Consider the following 25,782-nt stretch of genomic DNA (forward strand, 5'->3'; position numbering starts at 1 on the left):
CTCAGGTACAGTATATCATCCTTCTAATGGCTTCCAGATGCTACGCCATGTTTCACTGTCATGGTGATGTAATGGTGATGCACCAGTAAAGGCCAAGTAAAGGGAAGCCTTGAGATGACCAGTATGAGCACTCTGATGTCATATAATCATATTTGACACACAAACATTTAATCCACATATGCAACCATTAGTGTGTAGCTGGGAGAGAGAGAAATAGATAGAGCGAGAGAGAGAGAGAGAAAGAAAGAGCGAAAGAGAGAGAGAGAAAGAAAGAGCGAAAGAGAGAGAGAGAAAGAAAGAGCGAAAGAGAGAGACCAGCCTTTTAAGAGATTTGATAGTGATTTGAAGCGTCACGGTTGTGGGGAATACTGCACAATTTAGTGTGATGCAATTCCAAAAGCCTCGAAAGCAAGTTATAAAGACTTTAATCCAATTAATTACACATCTTTTTCAGAGCTATTCGTCACAAGCAAGTGTCGTTCTTGATTTTTGTTTTTTGCAAAATGTTTGATATAGTTTACTCGATGACAACAGCAAATTGCTTTCGGAGAGTGTGAAAATGTGAAATATTTTGTTGAGGCTGATCTGCGTTTTGGAATGTTTCAATGACTGCGTATTTTTAGGAGCAAGTTCAAGAAACATCAAGATGGAATTTCCAGGTAAGTGATTGCACATCTCACTGTTTTATGTAAACATCGTGCAAATATTGTATGTTTAATCGTGTAAATGTTATAACTATGCTAAATATTATAGTAGACCACTGTCCAGCTTTTTTAGGAGTGAGATGTAATTATGTGATGGTGATTTTCTGCTGTCAGTCACATTTTCTATCAGCATCCGCCACAGTAGCCTAACTGTAATTATAACGACTGTACAATAAAAATATGTTGATTTTGCAATAATACACCAAAAGTTCTAGCTTACAAATGGTTGCATGTTAAACTGCTCCAATTAATTACATGGGTACACAGCTGAAATTTGGCGCGTGGGCTTGCGTTGTGATGATGCGCAAAGTTCTTCAATTCGCGTTTCATACTTGCTCAATACATTGTTGTTTCAGTTTGCCAGTTAGCAGTTTTCTTAATTAAACCGAAAAGTGTGACGAGGTTTACCTCGACCCTCTGTCTGTCCATTCATCTGTATGGAACTGGACCTAATCTCTCACGCACTGCGTTGGCGCGTATTTGCAATGGTTCTGGATTCATGATAGCCTAAACTACACTATACTTCTTCCAGCCATTTAAGCGAAACTGCCCCTAAAACAACTTCTCATTTAGAAAACAACCTGTGTGGCATCGGTATGAGTTATAAACATTTATTTTAATGTCAAAATTGACTACAAAGAGTTTTGGTCATAAAGTCAGTCTCCTCCAAAACTGAGCTTTGTGAGACTTGTGGTCATGACTGCATCACAATGTAAATGAAAGTTGGGTTTGTTTCCATCCTGGCCACAGCTAGCAGCACACAAGTAGTCATCAATTCAGGGGGGCAGCTGCAGGTGACCCAATATTAATGCCAGTTGTACATTTGGGTTGACTTTGGATATCCCTATGGGGCTAGTTAGGGACCATCTGTAAATTGCACAATGCACATGGGACAATATGTTAAAATTCCAATAGCTCCAAATTTCAATGACTTAAAAACCTCAAACCAACTATAAATTGTAGAAATACATATACAAATATTAAAATAATTTAATGAGAAAACTAAAAAGTGTGCAGCATGGAAATATTGGCTCATTTACATTGTGAAATTTATTGACGGTTCCTAACTAATCCTGGAGACAGGCTATCCAAAGTAGGGTGATCACATGTTTGTGCCGGATAGTCACGCATTTTGGCCCTTTGTCCTGCTACCTGCAACCAAACAATCAAGTCCCAAATTTTATCACCACATTAAAACACCAGTAATTTACAAAAACGGTTGATTTGTCCCATATTTCAGTCAGACTTCCTATTCATTTGATGAGAATTGACATTCCAACCTGTCTCTTTTGCAGTCAAGTTGTGCTTATGACAAGATATTATATCAAGGATGTGGTGCTGGTGATGTTAAACACTTCTTCAATCGTTGTTAAGATCTGATATTCTGTGCAGTGCAAGAAGAGACGTAGGCCAATGGCATATCGTCAACCAATCACATTTGTCAAATCCTTTCTGGCTAAATTCTAGCTAAACTTGGAGAGGACAGTTAACCATTTACAAAAAGTGCGAGTCTAACGAAGAGCTACAAAAGTAAGCAAATAGCCGTATTAGACTGAAAGATACAAGGTAATTTCATCAAACTTGTGGGGCTCTTCATGCTCATTAGTTGCACATTCAACATATTTGCTGCTACTTCACTCAAAAAAAGTCTCCCTTCCTAACTGTGTACATTCCCAGAGACCAACCACAAATGTTTCATTGGCCAAATATTCTCAGATTTTCATAAAACAGCCACACATGCACTCACACATCTCCCTCCTGCAGCACCGAGCTAATTGATGCGCACGTTGCCTATTTTTGCATCACGTTCAATTTTGGTGATGAATAGGTGGTCTCTCATTTATGCATCACCGAAATGTTGATCCCACTGCTGACAGCAAACGCAGCAAACTGTGGTGGTAGCCGGACTGGGACTCGAACCTGGGTCTTGATTAGGCCATTAGGTGTGTACTTATGTTGTTACTATATGATGAAAAAAATGACCATTAAGTATTCAAATGTAGTAAAACAGTAAAAAAAAAAAAAAATACTAACACAAATAGTAAGTATTTTGAGATGAGATGAACCTGACTATTGATCAGTTTGATCTAGTATCAGCTTTGGTCCCTGGTGTGTACCATGTGAACTACAGGAGGCGATTTTGAAAGAATGAAACATTATCAGCCCTCTTGGGGCCATTGGTTAATGGACCACACTACTACTACTGCCGTGTTCCAAATGACTCTCGGCGCGCATGCCAGTAGCCATTCAATAACCAACCACCATGGTGTTTGTGAGTGCTGGTGTATTCTATTCCTCACTTGGACACTTTTATGTTCAGTAATCTTCAGATTTCCAGGTTTGGGACCCTTTTGTCCTCCTGGACAAGCATTGATGAGAGCACATCACAATCCATAATCAGACAACAGCAGCGTCCCATATCCAGAGGCGTTGTCTTATAGGATGAGAATATAGGATGATTATTTCTGGAACTAGTCTGTCTAGAACTATAATGCCTTTGTTCATCTGTGGAGGTGACTGTCCATCATTTGAAGCCAGTGAGAAACTCACTCATACATGTGTGTCAACGTAGGATCATCCTCAGTGTGTCTGTTGACATATTTCAATGAAATATTCCCAAAATAGTTTAGGGATGAGGATAATCCAAACGTAGGGAAGATTAAAGTATACATCAACAAATTATAGAAGTAGATTCAAATATAGCAAGCGGTGGTTGTAGTCAGACCAAACTTGATAATTAGTTTAACCTTGGTGTAATCATGCATTCAGATACATTCAGACTACTTGTTTACTTGTTTGACTGATGAGTCAGTGCTGCCTGTGGATGTCATGAGCAGCATTTGAATCATGATTTTCTTTCTAGTGCAAAACAACAGTTACTCTCTCTTTGAAAAGTTACATCACAGGTCACAAACACACAGCAGCTCCCGGCAGGAGGACATTTTTTTGCATCAGACGTCATAATGACGTCACGTTTGGTTGAAATCTGGTTGAGATGATAACAGGTAAGCAGATTGCAACCAGGTAGTTACGTCTTTTTCTGGTCGCCAAAAATGACTTTCTTCCATCAGTATATACCCTGACATCACAAAAAATGTCAGCGTCATGTCATTGCAATCAGTTTTGCCTGCTGGGCTTGAGCCTACTGCTGTCAATTCTGCACATCTATGATGGTTGACCTCATTTACACTTTAATTAGAGCTCTCTCATTTACACTGTAATTAGAGCTCTCTCATTTACACAGTAAATAGAGCTCTCTCATTTACACTGTAATTAGAGATATCTCATTTACACTGTAATTAGAGCTCTCTCATTTACACTGTAATTAGAGCAACACAAGAGTGTTTCTATATGTTATTGATACTGACCATTAGGCTCACAGGTTTAAGTGGTGTTTATAACCATCAGAATGACATTTCCATGATCTACTGGAATGTAACCTAGAGAGTGCTTGTCTCTCGTGTTTAACATCCAAAGTTGCACCACTGCCATTTTACAGCATGCTCCAAATCAAATTATGTAATGAAGAGCCTGCTTTAAAACGTAATTAGGGTACACATTTTGAATTTGACTAAGGAAAGTTGTCAGCTCGAGCCAGCAATTTAATCAACGAGTTAGAGAAAAGTCATGCTTCAAGTAAAGGCCTTTTCATTACACATAGATAATTGGGGTGACATATTTCAAGCCTATTTGATAGTAAGTCTGATCTTGGCTTGTTATCAGCTACTCAGAGAAGAAGCCGTGGCAGAGAACCCTTTAGGCATCCGTTATGATTTCACCAATCTGGCAGTGGAAAGTGGCATCCGTTATGATTTCACCAATCTGGCAGTGGAAAGTGTCAGTAGTGCTAATTTTCCCAGAAATGCAAAGTTACTGAAATATCACATATTGTAGATAAGGGCCATTTTTAACCTTTATTTAAGCAGGGGATAGTCCCATTGAGACTAACATATCTTTTACAAGGAACCCCTGCATTACAAAGCAGCAATGAATTGTATATGTAAGACGGACAGCTTTATCACTCAATTTCCATGTAATCACACATAATTGCAGTTTAGGGACATATACTTCTGTTCCTACTGATACAGGCTTGGTTTTTTTCCATTTATATTTTGAGGTTGGACGTTATCACCATAGCACTTATTTTCGTACTTTTTTTTAGGTATTTTTCTTAAAACTGCATTGTTGGTTAAGGGCTTGTAAGTTAACATTTTCATTGTAAGGTCTATACCTGCGCATGTGATAAATAAAATTAGATTAGGTTAGATTAGATTTGATTTGACATGGGACGCACCGATTGGTGTCACCTCGTTAGTCAGTATGTGTTAGACCTGTGCTGGTTGCCATCTCGTAAGTGGGAAGTTGTTTCACCTGCGCTGGACCAGATGCTATTTAAGAGTGGCTGGCCCAGTGCTCCAGTGGTCTTGAGAGATGTGGAGGGTTAACATGTTTAATTGACTCTCCCTATTTCAGTTGTAGAAAAACAATACTTTATCTAATCTTTCCTGTTTTGATTTAGCTACGCTTTTTGGTTTGATGTGGTTTTCTTTTGTTTGCCTCTTCTTGAGCAAGTGAATGGGTCTCATGGTGAGTCTTTTAGGTTCTAGTTGTTGTTGCTGATCAACTTTCAGAGGACACCCCCATGAGTGTCTTTCAGAACCTCTCCTAAAACCACACCTGTTTTGTTTTGCTTGTTGTCAGTGACTCATTGTTAGTTCCGCCTTCTGTATGAGTAACAATTGTTGGTGTCTTCCTGGGGAACGTAACAGTACATATAGTAGGCCTACATGTATAAGAGTTTGCCTCCATGTAAGCAACCTTTTATGATCAGTTGACCATCCACTTGTGTACAAATGCCTTGGCTTATGCAGCAATGCAGTCAATGAGTCAATGCTGTCAATCGTGCATCCATTCTGATGCCCCAACTTCTGTGATCTCTATAAAAAGCTTTAACCCTATTGGGCCACAGATGGTCACAGTCATACAATCGCTACACTTAGAAAAAAAGGTGTTATCTAGAACCTAAAAGGGTTCTTCAGCTGTCCAATAGGAGAACCCTTTGAAGAACCCTTAGTTCCAGGTAGAACCCTTAGTTCCAGGTAGAACCCTTGTTGGTTCCACGTAGAACCCTTTTTGTTCCAAGTATAAACTGTTTTGGGTTCCATGTAGAACCCTTTCCACAGAGGGTTCTACATGGAACCCAAAATGGTTCTAACTGGAACCAAAAGGGGTTATCCAATGGGAACAGCCGAAGAACCCTTTTGGAACCTTTTTTTCTAAGAGTTTAAGAACCAGTCAAATCCACTTTCTGCAATGAAAACAAGCTACATACTGTATCATCTCATTCCACATTTCATTCCTATAGAGTGAGGGGATTACTGTACAATTTTGCAACAGGAGTGTGCCCTGAGCAATTGACTGAATGGAAAATGTAACCATTTATAGCTGAAAAGAATACAATATTAGCTTGAGAATCACAAATATTGTTTGGCCGTTACTGGCATCTCGCAGATTTGTATTCAACAGTAAATCCTGGCTTGTGTGACTGTCCTCCATCCTTATATATTCTGAGCTCCCTGATTGGTCTGTGCTATCTCCTTCTCAATTATATCCGTTTTTTGTACTCTCATAAGAAATAAGGTATACATCTGATTCATGCTCTCTTGGAAATGTAAAGCCTTGAATCAAGGCCTCCCAATTACTCCCTTCTCCTTATCTATTCTGTTAGCAGGTGCTTCAAGTAGAGGGTAAAGACTCGTGCCAATAAAGTCATAGCATCATGACATCTAAATCCCCGCCATCTCTACACTACCACTGCCAGTATGGCATGGTTTGGCCGTTTGGATGGGGTGGCTGTCATTCCACCACGTGGCCTCGCCTCCTATGGATGCTGTGTGTGGGGATGAGCCCTGGGTCCTGGGCCTCCCATCAGCACTTCCATCCCCACTCCATCAAGATCCCTGGAGACATCACCCTTGGAGGCCTGTTCCCCATCCACGCCAGGGGGCCTCATGGCCTGCCCTGTGGGGAGATCAAGAAGGAGAAAGGCATTCACCGCATGGAGGCCATGCTCTACGCCCTGGACCAGATCAACAGTGACCCTGAGCTACTCCCCAACATCACTCTGGGGGCCAGGATCCTGGACACCTGCTCTAGAGACACCTACGCCCTGGAACAGTCGCTCACCTTCGTCCAGGCCCTCATCCAGAAGGATACCTCGGACATACGCTGCTCCAACGGAGAGCCGCCCATCATCCGCAAGCCTGAGCGTGTAATAGGGGTGATCGGGGCCTCAGCCAGCTCTGTGTCCATCATGGTTGCCAACGTGCTGCGTCTATTTGAGGTGAGATCAATGTGAATGTCCTATACGTGGTGGGAGTTGCCATTGGCCAGTTTGTTTGTGGTTGTAAGTCATTTGTTAGTGTTTTGATGTTGGACCAGTGTGTTATCATGTTAGACAATGTGTATGGCTGTTCTTGGCGATACACGGGGTCAGGGTGACCCTGGCGCTGTGGCTGTGGAATGCCATCGCTCTCCCACAATCCCCTCTGAGAGAGGGCAGTCACATGGGGCTGCTCTGGGACAGTCCATTCAGCTGACTTAGAGCTACAGTTAATTGACAATAAGGATTTAGACAGTGGAGCTAATCATGTTTATGGCTTTGATCAGCCTAAAGGTTCCGGTATTGTATTCTCTGGGCTGGATTGAGCCTGCTGGATTGAGTTTGGGTAGGAGTTGAGTAACAACAAACTTTCCATGACAGTTTTTGTACTTTATCTCTTCATCACATTTGGTGTCAAGGGAAAAGTTATGAAGGCCAATAATCTACTCACAAATTGAATTGTGAATGGAATGGAAATATACTGAGTTTAATTCATTATGGGACTCAATCATCTACTTTCTAGTGAATTGGTCAGATATGATCTGTGGTCATATGTTTTATTAGGCTACAGACTGTACCATAAGATTGGTAGTAAAAATGTAAAATAAAGCCTTTTGTGAACTAACACTCACACTTGACTTTTTTCCCCCTTACTAGCTCTGACTTTGCTGATAACTACTTTATTAAGGAAAAATGTACTTACCATGACTGTGATATGTGGTTGTCCCACCTAGCTATCTTAAGACGAATGCAGTAACTGTACAAGGCTCTGGATAAGAGCGTCTGTTTATTGACTAAAATGTCAAATGTAATGGTATGCTTCTGCCATAATCAGAATGATACAGTTATCACCATGGTAACTCATTAGGTCCAGGGTCTGTAGTATACACTACACTATGAAACCAGGGTCTGTAGTATACACTACACTATGAAACCAGGGTCTGTAGTATACACTACACTATGAAACCAGGGTCTGTAGTATACACTACACTATGAAACCAGGGTCTGTAGTATACACTACACTATGAAACCAGGGTCTGTAGTATACACTACACTATGAAACCAGGGTCTGTAGTATACACTACACTATGAAACCAGGGTCTGTAGTATACACTACACTATGAAACCAGGGTCTGTAGTATACACTACACTATGAAACCAGGGTCTGTAGTATACACTACACTATGAAACCAGGGTCTGTAGTATACACTACACCATGAAACCAGGGTCTGTAGTATACACTACACCATGAAACCAGGGTCTGTAGTATACAATACACCATGAAACAGAATAAAAGGTATGGCTCTGATTAGGGAACAAAACAACCTTGTGTTCACACTGACATTTAGCGAACATTAAAATTATGAATATGTATGGGTAAACTGAATTAATGAATATATGATTAAAGCTCAAAATGTGTCCTTTGTAGCGTAAGGTAATGCAGTCAATGGATTATGCTTTATTACGGCAAAGAATAACGACACAAATCATGCATGAGATGGAACATGTAAATGTATTGGAGGGGAAGTCAAAAGCCCCAGGTAAACAGAACACAGAACAACCTCTCTGTTGCTGCTGCCAGACCTGGGCTTTTCATCTGAAGTCAGAAGGCATATGGAGATGTGATCGTCTAAAAAGCTGAACAAATGGAATGCAAAATCTGAGGAGAAACTGCAAACCGATCACTGAAAAAGGTTTGTTAAACAAGAGTCTTCAGGTCAATAGGTGTTGTTGTACAGTAGTATTAATGACAGTGTACCTCAGTATGGTTTGCAATGCATGCTCTATCATGTCTCCTCCGCTTCGTTGGGCCTTGTTGGCAGTCAGGCTCAAGAGCTCTTTACTCTGTTTAGATAGTGTGCCAGAGAACAGAAAATGTGCAATCTCTGTAACTAATTGTCAGATTTGCACCATACTGTAAGCTTACTGAGTATTTCCCTCTTCTTCTTGGCCCTCCATGAAAATAAAATCCCATCCTACATGGGTCTTATGTAAAAGTGAATTGTGAAACGGAACAGCATTGTTAGGGATCCTTGTTCGTGTTTATGTGCTTTGAATCTATGAAGAGGGAAACTGATTGTACGACACCTATTTGTCCGACTGCATAGTAATACAGTTGAAGTTGGAAGTTTACATACACTTAGGTTGGAGTCATTAAAACTTGTATTTCAACCACTCCACAAATTTCTTGTTAACAAACTATAGTTTTGGCAAGTCGGTTAGGACATCTACCTTGTGGATGACACAAGTCATTTTTCCAACAATTGTTTACAGACAGATTATTTAACTTATAATTCACTATCACAATTCCAGTGGGTCAGAAGTTTACATACACTAAGTTGACTGTGCCTTTAAACAGCTTGGAAAATTCCAGAAAATTATGTCATGGCTTTAGAAGCTTCTGATAGGCTAATTGACATAATTTGAGTCAATAGGAGGTGTACCTGTGGATGTATTTCAAGGTCTACCTTCAAACTCAGTGCCTCTTTGTTTGACATCATGGGAAAATCCATAGAAATCAGCCAAGACCTCCAATTGTAGACCTCCAAAAGTCTGGTTCATCCTTTGGAGCAATTTCCAAATGCCTGAAGGTTCCACGTTCATCTGTACAAACAATAGTACACAAGTATAAACACCATGGGACCACGCAGCCGTCATACCGCTCAGGAAGGAGACGTGTTCTGTCTCCTAGAGATGAACGTACTTTGGTGTGAAAAGTGCAAATCAATCCCAAAACAACAGCAAAGGACCTTGTAAAGATGCTGGAGGAAACAGGTACAAAAGTATCTATATCCACAGTAAAACGAGTCCTATATTGACATAACCTGAAAGGCTGCTCAGCAAGGAAGAAGCCACAGCTCCAAAACCGCCATGAAAAAGCCAGACTACAGTTTGCCATTGCACATGGTGACAAAGATCGTACTTTTTGGAGAAATGTCCTCTGCTCTGATGAAACAAAAATAGAACTGTTTGGCCATAACGACCATCGTTATGTTTGGAGGAAAAAGGGGGATGTTTGCAAGCTGAAGAACACCATCCCAACCGTGAAGCACGGGGGTGGCAGCATCATGTTGTGGGGGTGCTTTACTGCAGGAGGGACTGGTGCACTTCAGAAAATAGATGGCATCATGAGGATGGAAAATTATGTGGATATATTGAAGCAACATCTCAAGACATCAGTCAGGAAGTTAAAGCTTGGTTGCAAATGGGTCTTCCAAATGGACAATGACCCCAAGCATACTTCCAAAGTTGTGGCAAAATGGCTTAAGGACAACGAAGTCAAGGTATTGGAGTGGCCATCACAAAGCCCTGACCTCAATCCCATAGAAAATGTGTGGGCAGAACTGAAAAAGCGTGTGCGAGCAAGGAGTCCTTCAAACCTGACTCAGTTACACCAGCTCTGTCAGGAGGAATGGGCCAACATTCACCCAACTTATTGTGGGAAGCTTGTGGAAGGCTACCTGAAACGTTTGACCCAAGTTAAACATTTTAAAGGCAATGCTACCAAATACTAATTGACTGTATGTAAACTTCTGACCCACTGGGAATGTGATGAAAGAAATAAAACTCTCTACTATTATTCTGATGTTTCACATTCTTAAAATAAAGTGGTGATCCTGACTGACCTAAGACAGGGAATTTTTACTAGGATTAAATGTCAGGAATTGTGAAAAACTGAGTTTAAATGTATTTGGCTAAGGTGTATGTAAACTTCCGACTTCAACTGTACATCCATCATATGTCGGCAAAGCCCATTTCCTTTTTCAAATGTTTTGTTAGACAAGCTATTTTACAATGGTGTACGTTTTGTGTCCATTCTCTCAGTGGCCTTTCCTGACTTGCTTTCTGTTGGGTATCAATTTCAAAGCAAAAACAAACGCACAGTGAAACAACTACATTGCTATTTAAGCTCTAAAAGGCCACTGGCTTCTGTTAGCCTAATCCATCTATTCAGCCGAGAACTGTATTCTACATGGTGCGAAATATCAACTCACACTCAACTGACAAATACGCTGTAGATTGTTTTCGTTATGAAAGGAAGCAATCCCTTCAAATAGAAAATAGATTTGTAAAGAGGCACTGGGCAATGGGCATGCAGTGGGACAGCTGTCTGAAGACAAAACACTAATTAAACCTTCCACATTCAGACGATACGAGAACAAAAGAGGAACACTGCTCAACGCAGCCTGTGCACCTTCATTAAAAGCACATTTTGCATTGGAGAGATGAAAACCATTGAACCACACAACTTGTTATGATTTGGGCCTGAGCATTGTTCAGTGGGGGGCAAACAAAGGTTTACTATGAACTATTGTTTTTGAGTTTATTTGAAGTTGCAGCCATTTTTTTAAAGTACTGGACACAGATGCCAGTTGTGTCTAGTTTTGTGTGTCTAGTTTGGATTTACATTTGGTTGTTGTCAACTAACGTGAATTCAATGTGAAAACAACAACAAATGTCACCAAGTCATTGGATTTAGGTAAATATATGGTTGAAAAATATATGAAATGCCCTTATGTTAATGACTTTTTGCCAATCCAAGCAGTTTTCCACCTTGATTCATTGTCATCACAGATTTTTGGGGTTGAAATTAAGTGGAAACACTATTGATTCAAACAGTTTTTGCCCAGTGGGAGCTTTGTCTGAATTGCTGTTAAAAGGTAGGCAAACAATGTTGTAATTATTATTTATATTCAGATAGAGGTACTTTTGATTAAAAAAAACAGGGCTAGTTTAAATTAGTTGTGGAAGATTTAAGTCAGATTTGAGTGGTGTTAAGTTACGTCCAAATTGTCAGCACAGCACAGTAAATTGAGCATTAGCCCTGTCTGCCTGTCCAGCAGTTTTTTGCTCCAGTAAATCCTCTTAACAATCAAACATGTCAGGATGGGATATTGTGTTTTGTGATTGGTGAGGCTATTGTCACTCAGCCCTATGTCAGTTCAGTGACTGTCTGAGTGGCCCTAGCTGCCAATGTTCTTCCTCGCTCAAAACAAGAGACACATTCACACACTGTACCTACAGCAATGTATGGCCACGGTCCTCAGATGTCTCAGTCCCCTGTCTCTAATCTATCAAAGAGCCAGCTAAAGAGAGGCAGACAGCCACACGCATAATCACTGTCATCCGCACTTATTTTGATTACAAACGGGTCATGAAGTGACAAAAAAGCACCGAACAGCGCTGTCAATTCCACTCAAACAGAGGCTACAGCACTTCAGCGACCTGCCAGCTGCATAATTGCAGAATGCTACGCCGTGGACTCTTGTGGAGATGTGCTTTTGAACGCAGTGTATGTTTATTTAATGAAGAGACATTGCATTTTGGTTCAAGGAACATCTTTAGGTACTCAATTTTTTAGCATTCAGCGCTGTGGCATGGCCATGCTAATAGTCCTTCTGGACCCTGCTTTTTGCCTCAGACTGATTTTTTTAACCTTTTTTTTATATATATATAAATATGTTGGTTCGCCTCAGAATGTATTAGATAGAAGCAACTCTAAAATGATTTCCAGTTTCCTTACTTGAACTGAACATGTATCCATCACTGACGTCTACTCGACATTATGTATGCCTGCCTCTACATACAGTTCATAATGTCTTTGTCTAGAACTTGTCACAGGATCTTTTAGTGAAAAGTAGCCCCCTCTATAAGTATCTGATCCTTTCTTTATTTGCCTCCAGTAAATGGCCAGTTCTAATTCCCCACTCCTCGTGAGTTAACAGAACTCCAGTGCCTGGGCATCTACTCACTGACTGCTTGTCACACATTCTTAATGACACTTCCTTCACAATAAGCCATTTAACAGTAGCTGAGAAACCAGATAACATACAATGCAGCTGTTAGCCAGAGAATTAGGCAAGCATTCCGGGACAATAAGCCCCTGGCCACCGCTCAGACCCCTGGCTATATATAGAGCACTAGCAGGGAAGAGAAGAGACAAAAAATGAGAAGAAAAACGTTCAGCTCCAGGATACACTTCTCTAACCAACCATAGCAAATGTTTGATAGAGAAAATACATTTAGGGAATTAAGCAAATTAGGAAGAACTGTGGGAAGCGTTTTAACTGTGCAATTTACTCAACTATAAATGGCCCGTGACGAGTGAAGATATTGTGGAGAGTAAGCCATCGCTACTTGGGATAAGGTTTAACATGTTAAACAGATTCAGAAGGCCACGAAGTGCAACAAATAAGCTTCATTTATGGTTATGAGTGCTGCAATTACGGTTGCAAAGGGTCAGAAACTTTCCGATAAATTTCCAGCATTTTCCCGGAAATTTTCCATGGGAAGTTAAGCCCTGGAATATGGGGAATTTTGCTTAAATTAATTTTAAAAAGTTAGCTTATAACAGTGAACCTTTTTTGTGGGATAAGGCAATTCTAGGTCTTGTGGCATATTTTGGTTAAACTATCCACAATCAATGGAATTGCAACCCTCTGCATGCGCAGTGCATTCTTCCATCACATGTACAGTGTACTCTTCCATCACATGTACAGCTGATTCTCAAGATCTTGCACACTAATGAGATGCTATTGAGCCCACACTACTACACTGTCTGAGCCAAGGACTACTCGCTTTCTGGTAAGTTTTGATTACAATACTGGGTGGGGTGAATATGTTTTATATGACATACATTAGTTTTTGTTAACTAGTAAATAGTAGCCTACAGCAAAGTGTGTTTAAATCATTTATAACTTGTTAAAAAAAAATTCTGCTAGTTAGTTTTTGCTACCATCTGGGTTTTAGCTTGCTTGAGCCTGCAAACCGAGGAGTGTTAATTCACCTGTTTCCATATATGTTTCTTTTTAAAATATTTATCTTACAAAATGACGTGTTTAATCTAACTGCTTAACTATTTATCTGTACATGGAATTGTATTTCTTGTTTTTTTACTGATTTTATTTCTAATCTTTACAGGAAAATGCCACGGGCACTATCTGATGTGTGGAGACATTTCACTGCAGCTAATGTAGAAGAAAAAGCTGTGCACATTTGCAAATACTGTGCCAAATCATATGTGAAGAATGCATCAAGGATTCAGAATCATCTGGCCATGTGCATAAAGTTCCCTCAGTGCTGACAACAAGCAACCTCTGACAAAAGTCCCTCTACTTCTATTCGAGGTGAAAATGATGAATCCGACACCTTATCGATAGCAACAGCTCATGGTCCTCCTGGAATCAGAAGTTTTTTTTGACTCAATGGAGGAATGTAGTCGGAGAAATGCTGATGAATGTTTTGCTTGAGCTGTGTATGCAACTGGTTCACCTCTGATGCTCACAGGCAATGTGTATTGGAAGAGATTTCTGAATGTTCTTTGCCCAGCATACACTCATCTAACCAGACATGCTTTATCTCCTAATTTGTTGGATGCAGAGTTCAACAGAGTTCAAGTGAAGGTCAAGCAAATCATAGAGAAGGCAGACTGTATTGCAATCATCTCTGATGGGTGGTCGAATGTTCGTGGGCAAGGAATAATGAACTACATCATCTCCACCCCTCAACCAGTATTCTACAAGAGCACAGACACAAGGGACAACAGACACACCGGTCTCTACATTGCAGATGAGCTGAAGGCAGACATCAATGACCTTGGACCACAGAAGGTATTTGCACTGGTGACAGACAATGCTGCGAACATGAAGGCTGCTTGGTTTAAAGTGGAGGAGTCCTACCCTCACATCACACCCATTGGCTGTGCTGCTCATGCATTGAATCTGCTCATCAAGGACATCATGGCACTGAAAACAATGGATACACTCTACAAGAGAGCCAAGGAAATGGTTAGGTATGTGAAGGGTCATCAAGTTATAGCAGCAATCTACCTCATCAAGCAAAGTGAGAAGAATAAGAGCACCGCATTGAAGCTGCCCAGCAACACCCGTTGGGGTGGTGTTGTCATCATGTTTGACAGTCTCCTGGAGGGGAAGGAGTCTCTCCAAGAAATGGCAATATCACAGTCTGCCAATATGGACAGCCCCATCAAGAGGATCCTCCTGGATGATGTACTTTGGGAGAGAGTGGTAAGAAGCCTGAAGCTCCTGAAACCTATAGCAGTAGCCATTGCATGGATTGAGGGAGACAATGGCATCCTGTCGGATGTTCAGACTTTGCCTGCAGATGTAAGAGAAGAAATCCGTACTGCCTTGCCCACTTCACTGTTGCTCCAAGCAGAAGAAACTGCAGTTCTGAAATACATCAAAAAGCGTGAAGACTTCTGCCTGAAGCCCATACACGCCGAAGCGTACGTGTTGGACCCCAAGTATGCTGGCAAGAGCATCCTGTCTGGTGCAGAGATCAACAAGGCCTATGGTGTCATCACTACTGTGTCTCGCCACCTTGGCCTGGATGAGGGCAAGGTTCTTGGCGGTCTGGCAAAGTACGCTTCCAAGCAAGGGCTTTGGGATGGAGATGCAATATGGCAGTCGTGCCAACATATCTCATCAGCCACCTGGTGGAAGGGACTTTGTGGATCTGAGGTTATTTTTCCTGTTGCCTCCATCATCCTTCAAATCCGTTTTTGGGAGATGCGATGGATCATTGGGGATCATTCAATATTTCTATGATGGAATCAAGGTAAGACCCAGATGCAGACATGTCGAATTGACAGTGGTTTAATAGTCCAACAGGAGCAGGCAATAGACAGGTCAAAGCGGGCAGGAGTCAGTAAACCAGAGGTGGGGCAATGGTACCGGACGGCAGGCAGGGTCAGGGTAGGCAGAGTTCAACAATCCAGAGGTGGGGCAATGGTACCGGACGGTAGGCAGGGTCAGGGTAGGCAGAGTTCAACAATCCAGAGGTGGGGCAATGGTACCGGACGGTAGGCAGGGTCAGGGTAGGCAGAGTTCAACAATCCAGAGGTGGGGCAATGGTACCGGACGGTAGGCAGGGTCAGGGTAGGCAGAGTTCAACAATCCAGAGGTGGGGCAATGGTACCGGACGGTAGGCAGGGTCAGGGTAGGCAGAGTTCAACAATCCAGAGGTGGGGCAATGGTACCGGACGGTAGGCAGGGTCAGGGTAGGCAGAGTTCAACAATCCAGAGGTGGGGCAATGGTACCGGACGGTAGGCAGGGTCAGGGTAGGCAGAGTTCAACAATCCAGAGGTGGGGCAATGGTACCGGATGGTAGGCAGGGTCAGGGTAGGCAGAGTTCAACAATCCAGAGGTGGGGCAAAGGTACAGATCGGCAAGCAGGGTCAGGGGCAGGCAGAGCGGTCAGGCAGGCTCAGGGGCAGGCAGAGCGGTCAGGCAGGCGGGCTCAGAGTCAGGACAGGCAAGGGTCAAAACCAGAAGGGCGAGTAAAAGGAGAGACTTGGAAAAGCAGGAGCTGAGAACAAAAACGCTGGTTGACTTGACAAACAAGACGAACTGGTAACGGACAAACTGAGAACACAGGTGTAAATATGATTTGGTAAATATATCCATTGCAAAAAACATCTACATTTAAATGGTGTTAATATTAATTTGCATATATGTCCGTTAATTCCCATATTCCTGTTAATTCCCACAGAAGGTTTCCACCAATATTCCCCAAAATGTGCAACCCTAGCTGCAATCAAGTTGTGTTTTGTCTTCACTGTACAATGGCTCACTCTTCTCTTCAATAAACAGTAGCATTTCCTTCAGGATGATCAGTATGCCTAGCAGTGTCTTTGAGTGCATAACCATGAACAAATGTCACGCAATACCCATGCAGGAGTCGGTCTCGGGAGTTCAGATGCTCTTATGCATACCTGCTCAGTGTGTTTAGGAATAGTGCCGTAGTCTATCAGGGCTGGCCCAGTTGGCCGGTCTCCAGGGTGGTGGTTTGAGTTGAAAGGTAGTCTACAGTAGACTTTCCCCCGTCTGTGGTGACTCCTCACGCTTTGGGCCACTCAACCTCTTCCTCAGAGAAAAAACACTAAATCATACATGACTTCTGACTCGGTTCCTCTTCCTTAAATAGAGCTTTATTCCAATGTAAAAATCATGAGCAGCTGGATTTTATCTTCAGATAGGAATGTAAGTTCAGAAAAACCCAACTATTGAATATCCAGAGAGCAATTTAATTCCAGCTAGATGTCAAATGTTGATGGAGGGGAGGGTTGTGTAGAGGGGTGGACATCAGGGTCGACATGTCCACTGCTTCGCTGCCCCTAGGTGAAAGCCGATGCCAGCAGGTAAAAAGGGAATAGACTCATTTCCCCAGACAGACCCAGATACAGACAGAACAGTGAGATCCAGCTGTGCCCAGTAAGAGCTGTTTATCCCTACTGTGAAATTACCTCATAATGTAGGGTCACTAACATTGTTTTATAACACTGATTACCGTAATCCAGCCCATTCTGTGCTAAGGTCCTGTCTATTCTATTCAGTCCTGATATTTTCTGCAGAACGAAATGGTAAAAAGCTAAATATTGTGATACTTCCCTCAGAAAATTGTATCACGACTTAATAATGATGTTCTTTCTAGTGAATCAAATCAAATCTCATTTATTGGTCACATACACATGGTTAGCAGGTGTTAATGCAAGTGTAGCGAAATGCTTGTGCTTCTAGTTCCGACCATGCAGTAATATCTAACAAGTAATTTAACCTAACAATTCCACAACAACTACCTTATACACACAAGTGTAAAGGAATGAATACGAATATGTACATAAAAATATATGAATGAGTGATGGCCGAACGGCATAGGCAAGATGTAGTAGATGGTATAGAGTACAGAATATACATATGAGATGAGTAATGTAGTGTATGAAAACATTATAGGAAGTGGCAATGTTTAAAGTGGCTAGTGATACATTACATCAAGATGGCAAGATGCAGTAGATGGTATAGAGTACAGTATATACATATGAGATGAGAAATGTAGGGTATGTAAACATTATATAAAGTGGCTATTGATAAATTGATTACATACATTTTTCCATTATTGAAGTGGCTGGAGTTGAGTCAGTATGTTGGCAGCAGCCACTCAATGTTAGTGATGGCTGTTTAACAGTCTGATGGCTTTGAGATAGAAGTTGTTTTTCAGTCTCTCGGTCCCTGCTTTGATGCACCTGTACTGACCTCGCCTTCTGGATGATAGCGGGGTGAACAGGCAGTGGCTCGGGTGGTTGTTGTCCTTGATGATCTTTTTGGCCTTCCTGTGACATCGGGTGGTGTAGGTGTCCTGGAGGGCAGGTAGTTTGCACCCGGTGATGCGTTGTGCAGACCTCACTACCCTCTGGAGAGCCTTGCGGTTATGGGCGGAGCAGCTGCCGTACCAGGCGGTGATACAGCCCGACAGGATGCTCTTGATTGTGCATCTGTAAAAGTTTGAGTGTTTTTGGTGTCAAGCCAAATTTCTTCAGCCTCCTGAGGTTGAAGAGGCGCTGCTGCGCCTTCTTCACCACGCTGTCTGTGTGGGTGGACCATTTCAGTTTGTCCGTGATGTGTACGCCGAGGAACTTAAAACTCTCCACCCTCTCCACTACAGTCCCATCAATGTAGATAGGGGGCTGCTCCCTCTGCTGTTTCCTGAAGTCCACGATCATCTCCTTTGTTTTGTTGACATTGAGTGTGAGGTTATTTTCCTGACACCACACTCCGAGGGCCCTCACCTCCTCTCTGTAGGCCGTCTCGTCGTTGTTGGTAATCAAGCCTACCACTGTAGTGTCGTCTGCAAACTTTCTGTCTATAGGTTGGGAGCAACAAAATGGAGTCGTGGTCAGCTTTTCCGAAGGGAGGGCGGGGAGGGCCATATATTCGTTGCGGAAGTTAGAATAACAGTGGTCTAGGGTTTTGCCAGCCCTGGTAGCACAATCGATATGCTGATAGAATTTGGGGAGCCTTGTTTTCAGATTAGCCTTGTTAAAATCCCAGGCTACAATAAATGCAGCCTCAGGATATGTGGTTTCCAGTTTACATAGAGTCCAATGAAGTTCTTTCAGGGCTGTCTGAGAGCATAACCAGTGTCTGTAGTCTGCACATAGGGGACTATTTGAGTTGTCTGTTGAAGCTGTAATAGGTTGTTCAGTGTAAATGATTATCATAACATTATTTTCCTCATGATAATACTTTAGGTTGGGAACATCACCTGAACTCCACATTACCTTTGTTGGAAGCACACATGTTTGTTTTGTTCATTTAACTGTCTCACAGACAGACAGATGGACAGACAGACAGATGGACAGACAGACAGATGGACAGACGGACAGATGGACAGACGGACAGAGGGACAGAGGGACAGAGGGACAGACGAGGGACAGAGGGACAGACGAGGGACAGAGGGACAGACGAGGGACAGAGGGACAGACGAGGGACAGAGGGACAGACGAGGGACAGACGGGGGACAGAGGGACAGACGGGGGACAGAGGGACAGACGGGGGACAGAGGGACAGGGACAGACGGGGGACAGAGGGACAGACGGGGGACAGAGGGACAGACGGGGGACAGAGGGACAGACGGGGGACAGAGGGACAGACGGGGGACAGAGGGACAGACGGGGGACAGAGGGACAGACGGGGGACAGAGGGACAGGGACAGACGGGGGACAGAGGGACAGACGAGGGACAGACGGGGGACAGAGGGACAGACGGGGGACAGAGGGACAGACGGGGGACAGAGGGACAGACGGGGGACAGAGGGACAGACGGGGGACAGAGGGACAGACGGGGGACAGAGGGACAGGGACAGACGGGGGACAGAGGGACAGACGGGGGACAGAGGGACAGACGGGGGACAGACAGACAGACGGGGGACAGACAGACAGACGGGGGACAGACAGACAGACGGGGGACAGACAGACAGACGGGGGACAGACAGACAGACGGGGGACAGACAGACAGACAGGCAGACAGACAGACATTGTACTGTAGATATATATACTGAGCCAAAATATAAATGCAATATGCTACAATTTCTAATATTTTACTGTTACAGTTCATATAAGGAAATCAGTCAATTGAAATAAATGTATTAGGCCGTAATCTATGGATTCCACATGACTGAGAATACAGATATGCATCAGTTGGTCACAGAGACCTTAAAAAAATGTAGGGGCGTGGGATCAGAAAACCAGTCAGTATCCGGTGTGACCACCATTTGCCTCATACTGCGTGACACATCTCATTTTAGTTGATCAGGCTGTTGTTTGTGGCCTATGGAATGTTGTCTCACTCCTCTTCAATGGCGGTGTGAAGTTGCTGGATATTGGTGGGAACTGGAAGACGCTGTCGTACACGTCGATCCAGAGTATCCCAAACCTGCTCAATGGGTGACATGGAGAAATGCTCACTAACAGGGATATACATTTGAGAGAGAAAAAGCTTTTTGTGTGTATGGACAATTTCTGAGATAATTTTTTTCAGCTCATGAAACATGGGACCAACACTTTACATGTTGCGTTTATATTTTTGTTCCGTGTAGATACAGATAGTCTGCTTTCACAGTCACGAAGCAACAACAGTATGATAGAGATAGAAACCATTATGGTGATTAAAATATTGGATTTGGATTGGGGTCCCCTCAGCTAAACGAGAATTAAATTCTCTGTCTGGTTAGTCCGCCAGTATTTCATCCATGGGCTGGGCTGATCCCATGTGAAATCATTAAGGAATTAATTAATTAATATGATTGGTTCTTACCAACATAGCCTTTAATTGTTAAACAAAATACACTTGCATTTCTCCTAGTGCTAATATTTATTTACTTTGATTGGGATAGGGCATGGCACACACACACATTGTGTGTAAATGTGTAGAATGAGTTGAGACTTTGAATGCAGGTTAAGCGGCACATGGTCAGACTTTGAATGCAGGTTAAGCGGCACATGGTCAGACTTTGAATGCTAAGCGGCACATGGTCAGACTTTGAATGCAGGTTAAGCGGCACATGGTCAGACTTTGAATGCTAAGCGGCACATGGTCAGTATTAAATGTATTGTGTGGTGTAAAGCTGAGAAACAACACCACTGCCTCTTGATCTCTGTCTCTCTCCCTCTGTGCTTAACTTAATTATACTAAAAACCCCTCTAATCCAAACCAGATAATCTGTCCAATGTTTTCTCTCCTTTTCTATTTACATCCCTCTGTATCTGTCTAAACCTTACTATGAAAAAAAACATATTTTTAAATGCCTAGACAACACTGGAATGAGTGACCATGACATTAAGACCATTATACAAGCAGAGAGCCTTGGGAAATAAGCACAGAGTCAGTTTATGCATTGACAGCCACCGTTCTATCAGGTTGATATCCTAATATAAAGCATTGGCTTGGGACTGTCGTATGTTTGCAATAAAACCGGGAAATGCCTTCCAGATATACTGTATATACTGCATACATGTATATCTAATTAGATATTTGAACCACAGGGCACATAAAATGAGTTGATGCAGATAAAATGTGTTTTTATTGGCTGTGTAGATGAACAGCTGTACAGATGAATTATAAAGAGAAAGTTTACTGGTTTACCATGTTCTCTGTTCAGATTCCCCAGATCAGCTATGCCTCCACAGCCCCAGAGTTGAGTGACAATAACCGCTACGACTTCTTCTCGCGTGTGGTCCCTCCTGACTCGTACCAGGCCCAGGCTATGGTGGACATAGTCAAGGCAATGGGCTGGAACTATGTGTCTACACTGGCATCAGAGGGAAGCTACGGGGAGAGCGGAGTGGATTCCTTCCAGCAGATCTCGAGAGAGGCAGGTACAGTCAACAAGCTCCTCTCCTCTCTTCCTGGTACAATATATATATAATCTGTTACGTTAATCAGATTATTAATCAGGGCTGCCTGCACCTGCCCGCCCGTCCAGCATAACTTCTCTGGACGGTTCTAACTTAGAATTTGTGGACAACTACAAATACCTAGGTGTCTGGTTAGACTGTAAACTCTCCTTCCAGACTCACATCAATCATCTCCAATACAAAGTTAAATCTAGAATTGGCTTCCTATTTTGCAACAAAGCATCCTTCACTCATGCTGCCAAACATACCCTCGTAAAACTGACCATCCTACCAATCCTCGACTTCGGCGATGTCATTTACAAAATAGCCTCCAATACCCTACTCAATAAGCTGGATGCAGTCTATCACAGTGCCATCCGTTTTGTCACCAAAGCCCCATATACAACCCACCACTGCGACCTGTATGCTCTCGTTGGCTGGCCTTCCCTTCATAATCGTCGCCAAACACATTGGCTCCAGGTCATCTACAAGACCCTGCTAGGTAAAGTCCCCCCTTATCTCCGCTCACTGGTCACCATAGCAGCACCCACCTGTAGCACGCGCTCCAGCAGGTATATCTCTCTGGTCACCCCTAAAGCCAACTCCTCCTTTGGTCGTCTCTCCTTCCAGTTCTCTGCTGCCAATGACTGGAACGAACTACAAAAATCTCTGAAACTGGAAACACTTATCTCCCTCACTAGCTTTAAGCACCAGCTGTCAGAGCAGCTCACAGATCACTGCACCTGTACATAGCCCATCTATAATTTAGCCCAAACTACTACCTCTTCCCCTACTGTATTTATTTATTTCATTTATTTTGCTCCTTTGCACCATATTATTTAGATTTGAACTTTGAACTTTCTTCAAACTACAAATCTACCATTCCAGTGTTTTTCTTGCTATACTTTATTTACTTTGCCACCATGGCATTTTTTTGCCTTTACCTCCCTTGTCTCACATCATTTGCTCACATTGTATATAGTCTTATTTTTTTCTACTGTATTATTGACTGTATGTTGTTTACTCCATGTGTAACTCTGTGTTGTTGTATGTTGTCGAACTGCTTTGCTTTATCTTGGCCAGGTCGCAATTGTAAATGAGAACTTGTTCTCAACTGGCCTACCTGGTTAAATAAAGGTGAAATAAAAAAAATAAAAAAAATCAGCTGTCCATCATAATACATGTATTGGCTGCTGTAGCTGAAAATAACCATTCTGAAGTCTATCGTCTCCTCTCTGTGGTCAACACGTTCTTCCTGTGGCCATCATCAATTAATAATGAGATCTCTGAGAGCACAAATATGGATTATTGCTGGTAGCCGTCATGTTTTATTCTCATTCATATTTCATTTTTATTTGTTCAGTATCAACACCAATGTCCATGTCTTCTCTCTCTCTGAAGGAGGTCTCTGTATCGCACAGTCTCTTAAGATCCCACGGGAGCCCAAGCCGGGAGAGTTTGACAAGATCATTAAAAGGCTGATGGAAACTTCCAATGCCCGGGGGGTCATCATCTTTGCAAATGAGGATGACATCAAGTAAGTGATAGAGAAGTTACGCCGTAGAGAACTGCATGTTAGATTCTCCTCTCTTCAATGATGGTTCACTGTAATTAGAATGCAGTCTCCATATGAATGAGGCTCAGAAGTATGAATGGAACACTGTCTAGAAGTGTTCTATTAGGTATTTAAGGAGGGGGATTCAAAAAAAGGAAAACCCAACTGACCCGCTAGTGAATCCATCTATGTGGTACTTGAGGATTAAATGTCTGTGGAGCTCAAATGGAATCTGCATTGATTGAGTGAGAGACATGTCTGTTTCATGCCTGAACTGATCCAAACTATGGGTTCAGTTGATTCAAGCTTGGGTGGAAAAGGAGATGAACTTAATGTGAAAATATGTGTAGTACCCTTGTGTGTTCAAATTGAACCATACATCTTCAAGGATGAAAAACGACCACTGTCCTGTCACGTGACACATGAATAGAAACATAGATTGTATTATCTGATTTAAATATAAGGTAAATGTAGGTTACCATTGAACCAGAAAAAGGAGATTAAAATATTATGGAATAGGTGTCATACGGGATCAGTCGTCCCTTTCTTTTAAATTACCATGGTTTTACAAGGACACAATTGCATGAGTTAATGTACTCAATGACTCATGTCTTTTTGCTGCTGCTCTGCTCTTGCCACGTACAGTATAACAGAATCAGACTCTCTTGGAAAGCACTCATGTTAGTCTCTTTTCCAACCATGTTTCTGTAGGATTTCCATGTGGAACGTTTTTAACACAAGACCTACCAATTTCATTCAGATTGCACAATACTGTAGGTCACATGTAGGTCACATGTTTTATCTAATTGCGCCACTTGTCGTGCGTGTGTGTGTGTGTGTGTGTGTGTGTGTGTGTGTGTGTGTGTGTGTGTGTGTGTGTGTGCTGCAGGAAGGACAAACAAGACATGTACTACAGTATATGTTGTGGTCTGACATCTCTATATGGTGTGTTGGCAGCCAATCCATCTGATTGATTCCATCTACTTGCCTAGATGCAGTCATGTCTGCCTGCCAGTTGTTAAACGTATATCAGCACACCATATGGAATATGGAGTTGTCAGGTGGCATTATGTAAATTGCCTAAAGATTTGTGTGAATATATTTCATTTCCTTCTGTACGATAAGATTAAGCCTCTTCCACTGTTGATTCTATTCTCACCTCAGAGACTTGGTTGCTTATTATTCTAACACACAAAGTACCTTTGGCATACGTCTTGTATGAAATTTGAATGTGAAAAACAGGAAAGCATGTCTCTGATTGCTATAGTCTAGGCTAATGTGCCCTAGACTAGAGTTTAACCCACTCCATTTCCTCCCTTGTGTGTGTGTGTAGACGGGTTCTGGAGGCAGCGAAGAGGGCCAACCTCACGGGTCACTTCCTGTTTGTAGGTTCTGACAGCTGGGGTGCCAAGAGCTCCCCTATTCTAGACCAGGAGGACGTGGCTGAAGGAGCTGTCACCATTTTACCCAAGAGAGCCTCTATTGAAGGTGTCCCCAACAACCCTACATTCCAATTCAACCACCTTTACATCCCAAGCCAACAAACCTACATCCCAATCCAACAAACCTACATCCCAATCCAACAAACCTACATCCCAATCCAACAAACCTACATCCCAAGCCAACAAACCTACATCCCAAGCCAACAAACCTACATCCCAATCCAACAAACCTACATCCCAAGCCAACAAACCTACATCCCAATCCAACAAACCTACATCCCAAGCCAACAACCATACATCACATTTCAACAACCCTACATTACAATCCAACAATGCCTATGTATCATTGCCATGGTGGTTGATCACTGGGATAAGATGCCACTGTTTGCCACTTCACTAATCCTCTGACTGGATGTTTTGTTTCCATGGCTCAGGCTTCGACCAGTACTTCACCTCCAGATCATTAGAGAACAACCGTAGAAACATTTGGTTCGCTGAGTTCTGGGAGGACGATTTCAGGTGTAAACTGACAAGGCCAGGCATCAAAATAGACAGCGAAAAGAAAAAGTGTACAGGTCAGAACCTAGCATTGATTAAACATCAACGTTGGTTACTCTATTTTGTAGTGATAGGAGGACACTGGCAATAGTGTATCTTTCTCTTGCTCTCTACCCCTCCCTACTCTCTCTCTCCATGTGACAGGAGAGGAGAGGATAAATCGTGACACTGCCTATGAGCAGGAGGGGAAGGTGCAGTTTGTAATCGATGCGGTCTACGCCATGGCCCATGCCTTACACAGCATGCACCTGGACCTGTGCCCCGGCGCCATGGGCGTCTGTGACAAGATGGATCCCGTGGAGGGCAGGTTGCTGCTCAACTATATTCGTTCTGTGAACTTTAACGGTGGGTTATTATTGTGCATTACTGACACAGCAGATGTTTATTTTGAACTTGTGAGGGATTTAGCTCAGCTAACTACTGCATCTACTCAGGAAGAGCTGGCTGG

At 42.6% G+C, this 25,782-nt stretch overlaps 1 protein-coding gene across 6 annotated transcripts in view; it reads left to right on the top strand.

Moving 5' to 3' along the window:
• Positions 1-317: 317 nt before the first annotated feature.
• Positions 318-25,782, top strand: part of grm6a (glutamate receptor, metabotropic 6a) — a 38,997-nt gene continuing 13,532 nt past the window's right edge. For 3 of the 6 annotated variants that reach the window (XM_029723956.1, XM_029723960.1, XM_029723958.1), the window contains exons 1-7: positions 5,140-5,291; positions 6,433-7,047; positions 21,545-21,761; positions 23,181-23,316; positions 24,668-24,822; positions 25,211-25,351; positions 25,479-25,679. In XM_029723956.1, the coding sequence (XP_029579816.1) occupies positions 6,484-7,047; positions 21,545-21,761; positions 23,181-23,316; positions 24,668-24,822; positions 25,211-25,351; positions 25,479-25,679 (1,414 nt within the window). In that variant the 5' untranslated portion in view covers positions 5,140-5,291; positions 6,433-6,483. Of the gene's footprint in view, positions 660-5,139; positions 5,292-6,432; positions 7,048-21,544; positions 21,762-23,180; positions 23,317-24,667; positions 24,823-25,210; positions 25,352-25,478; positions 25,680-25,782 lie in introns of those variants that run through there. The other 3 variants (XM_029723957.1, XM_029723959.1, XM_029723954.1) reach the window with 3 other exon arrangements.

This window comes from Salmo trutta, chromosome 30 (assembly GCF_901001165.1).
Source record: "Salmo trutta chromosome 30, fSalTru1.1, whole genome shotgun sequence".
Taxonomy (NCBI): Eukaryota; Metazoa; Chordata; class Actinopteri; order Salmoniformes; family Salmonidae; genus Salmo; species Salmo trutta.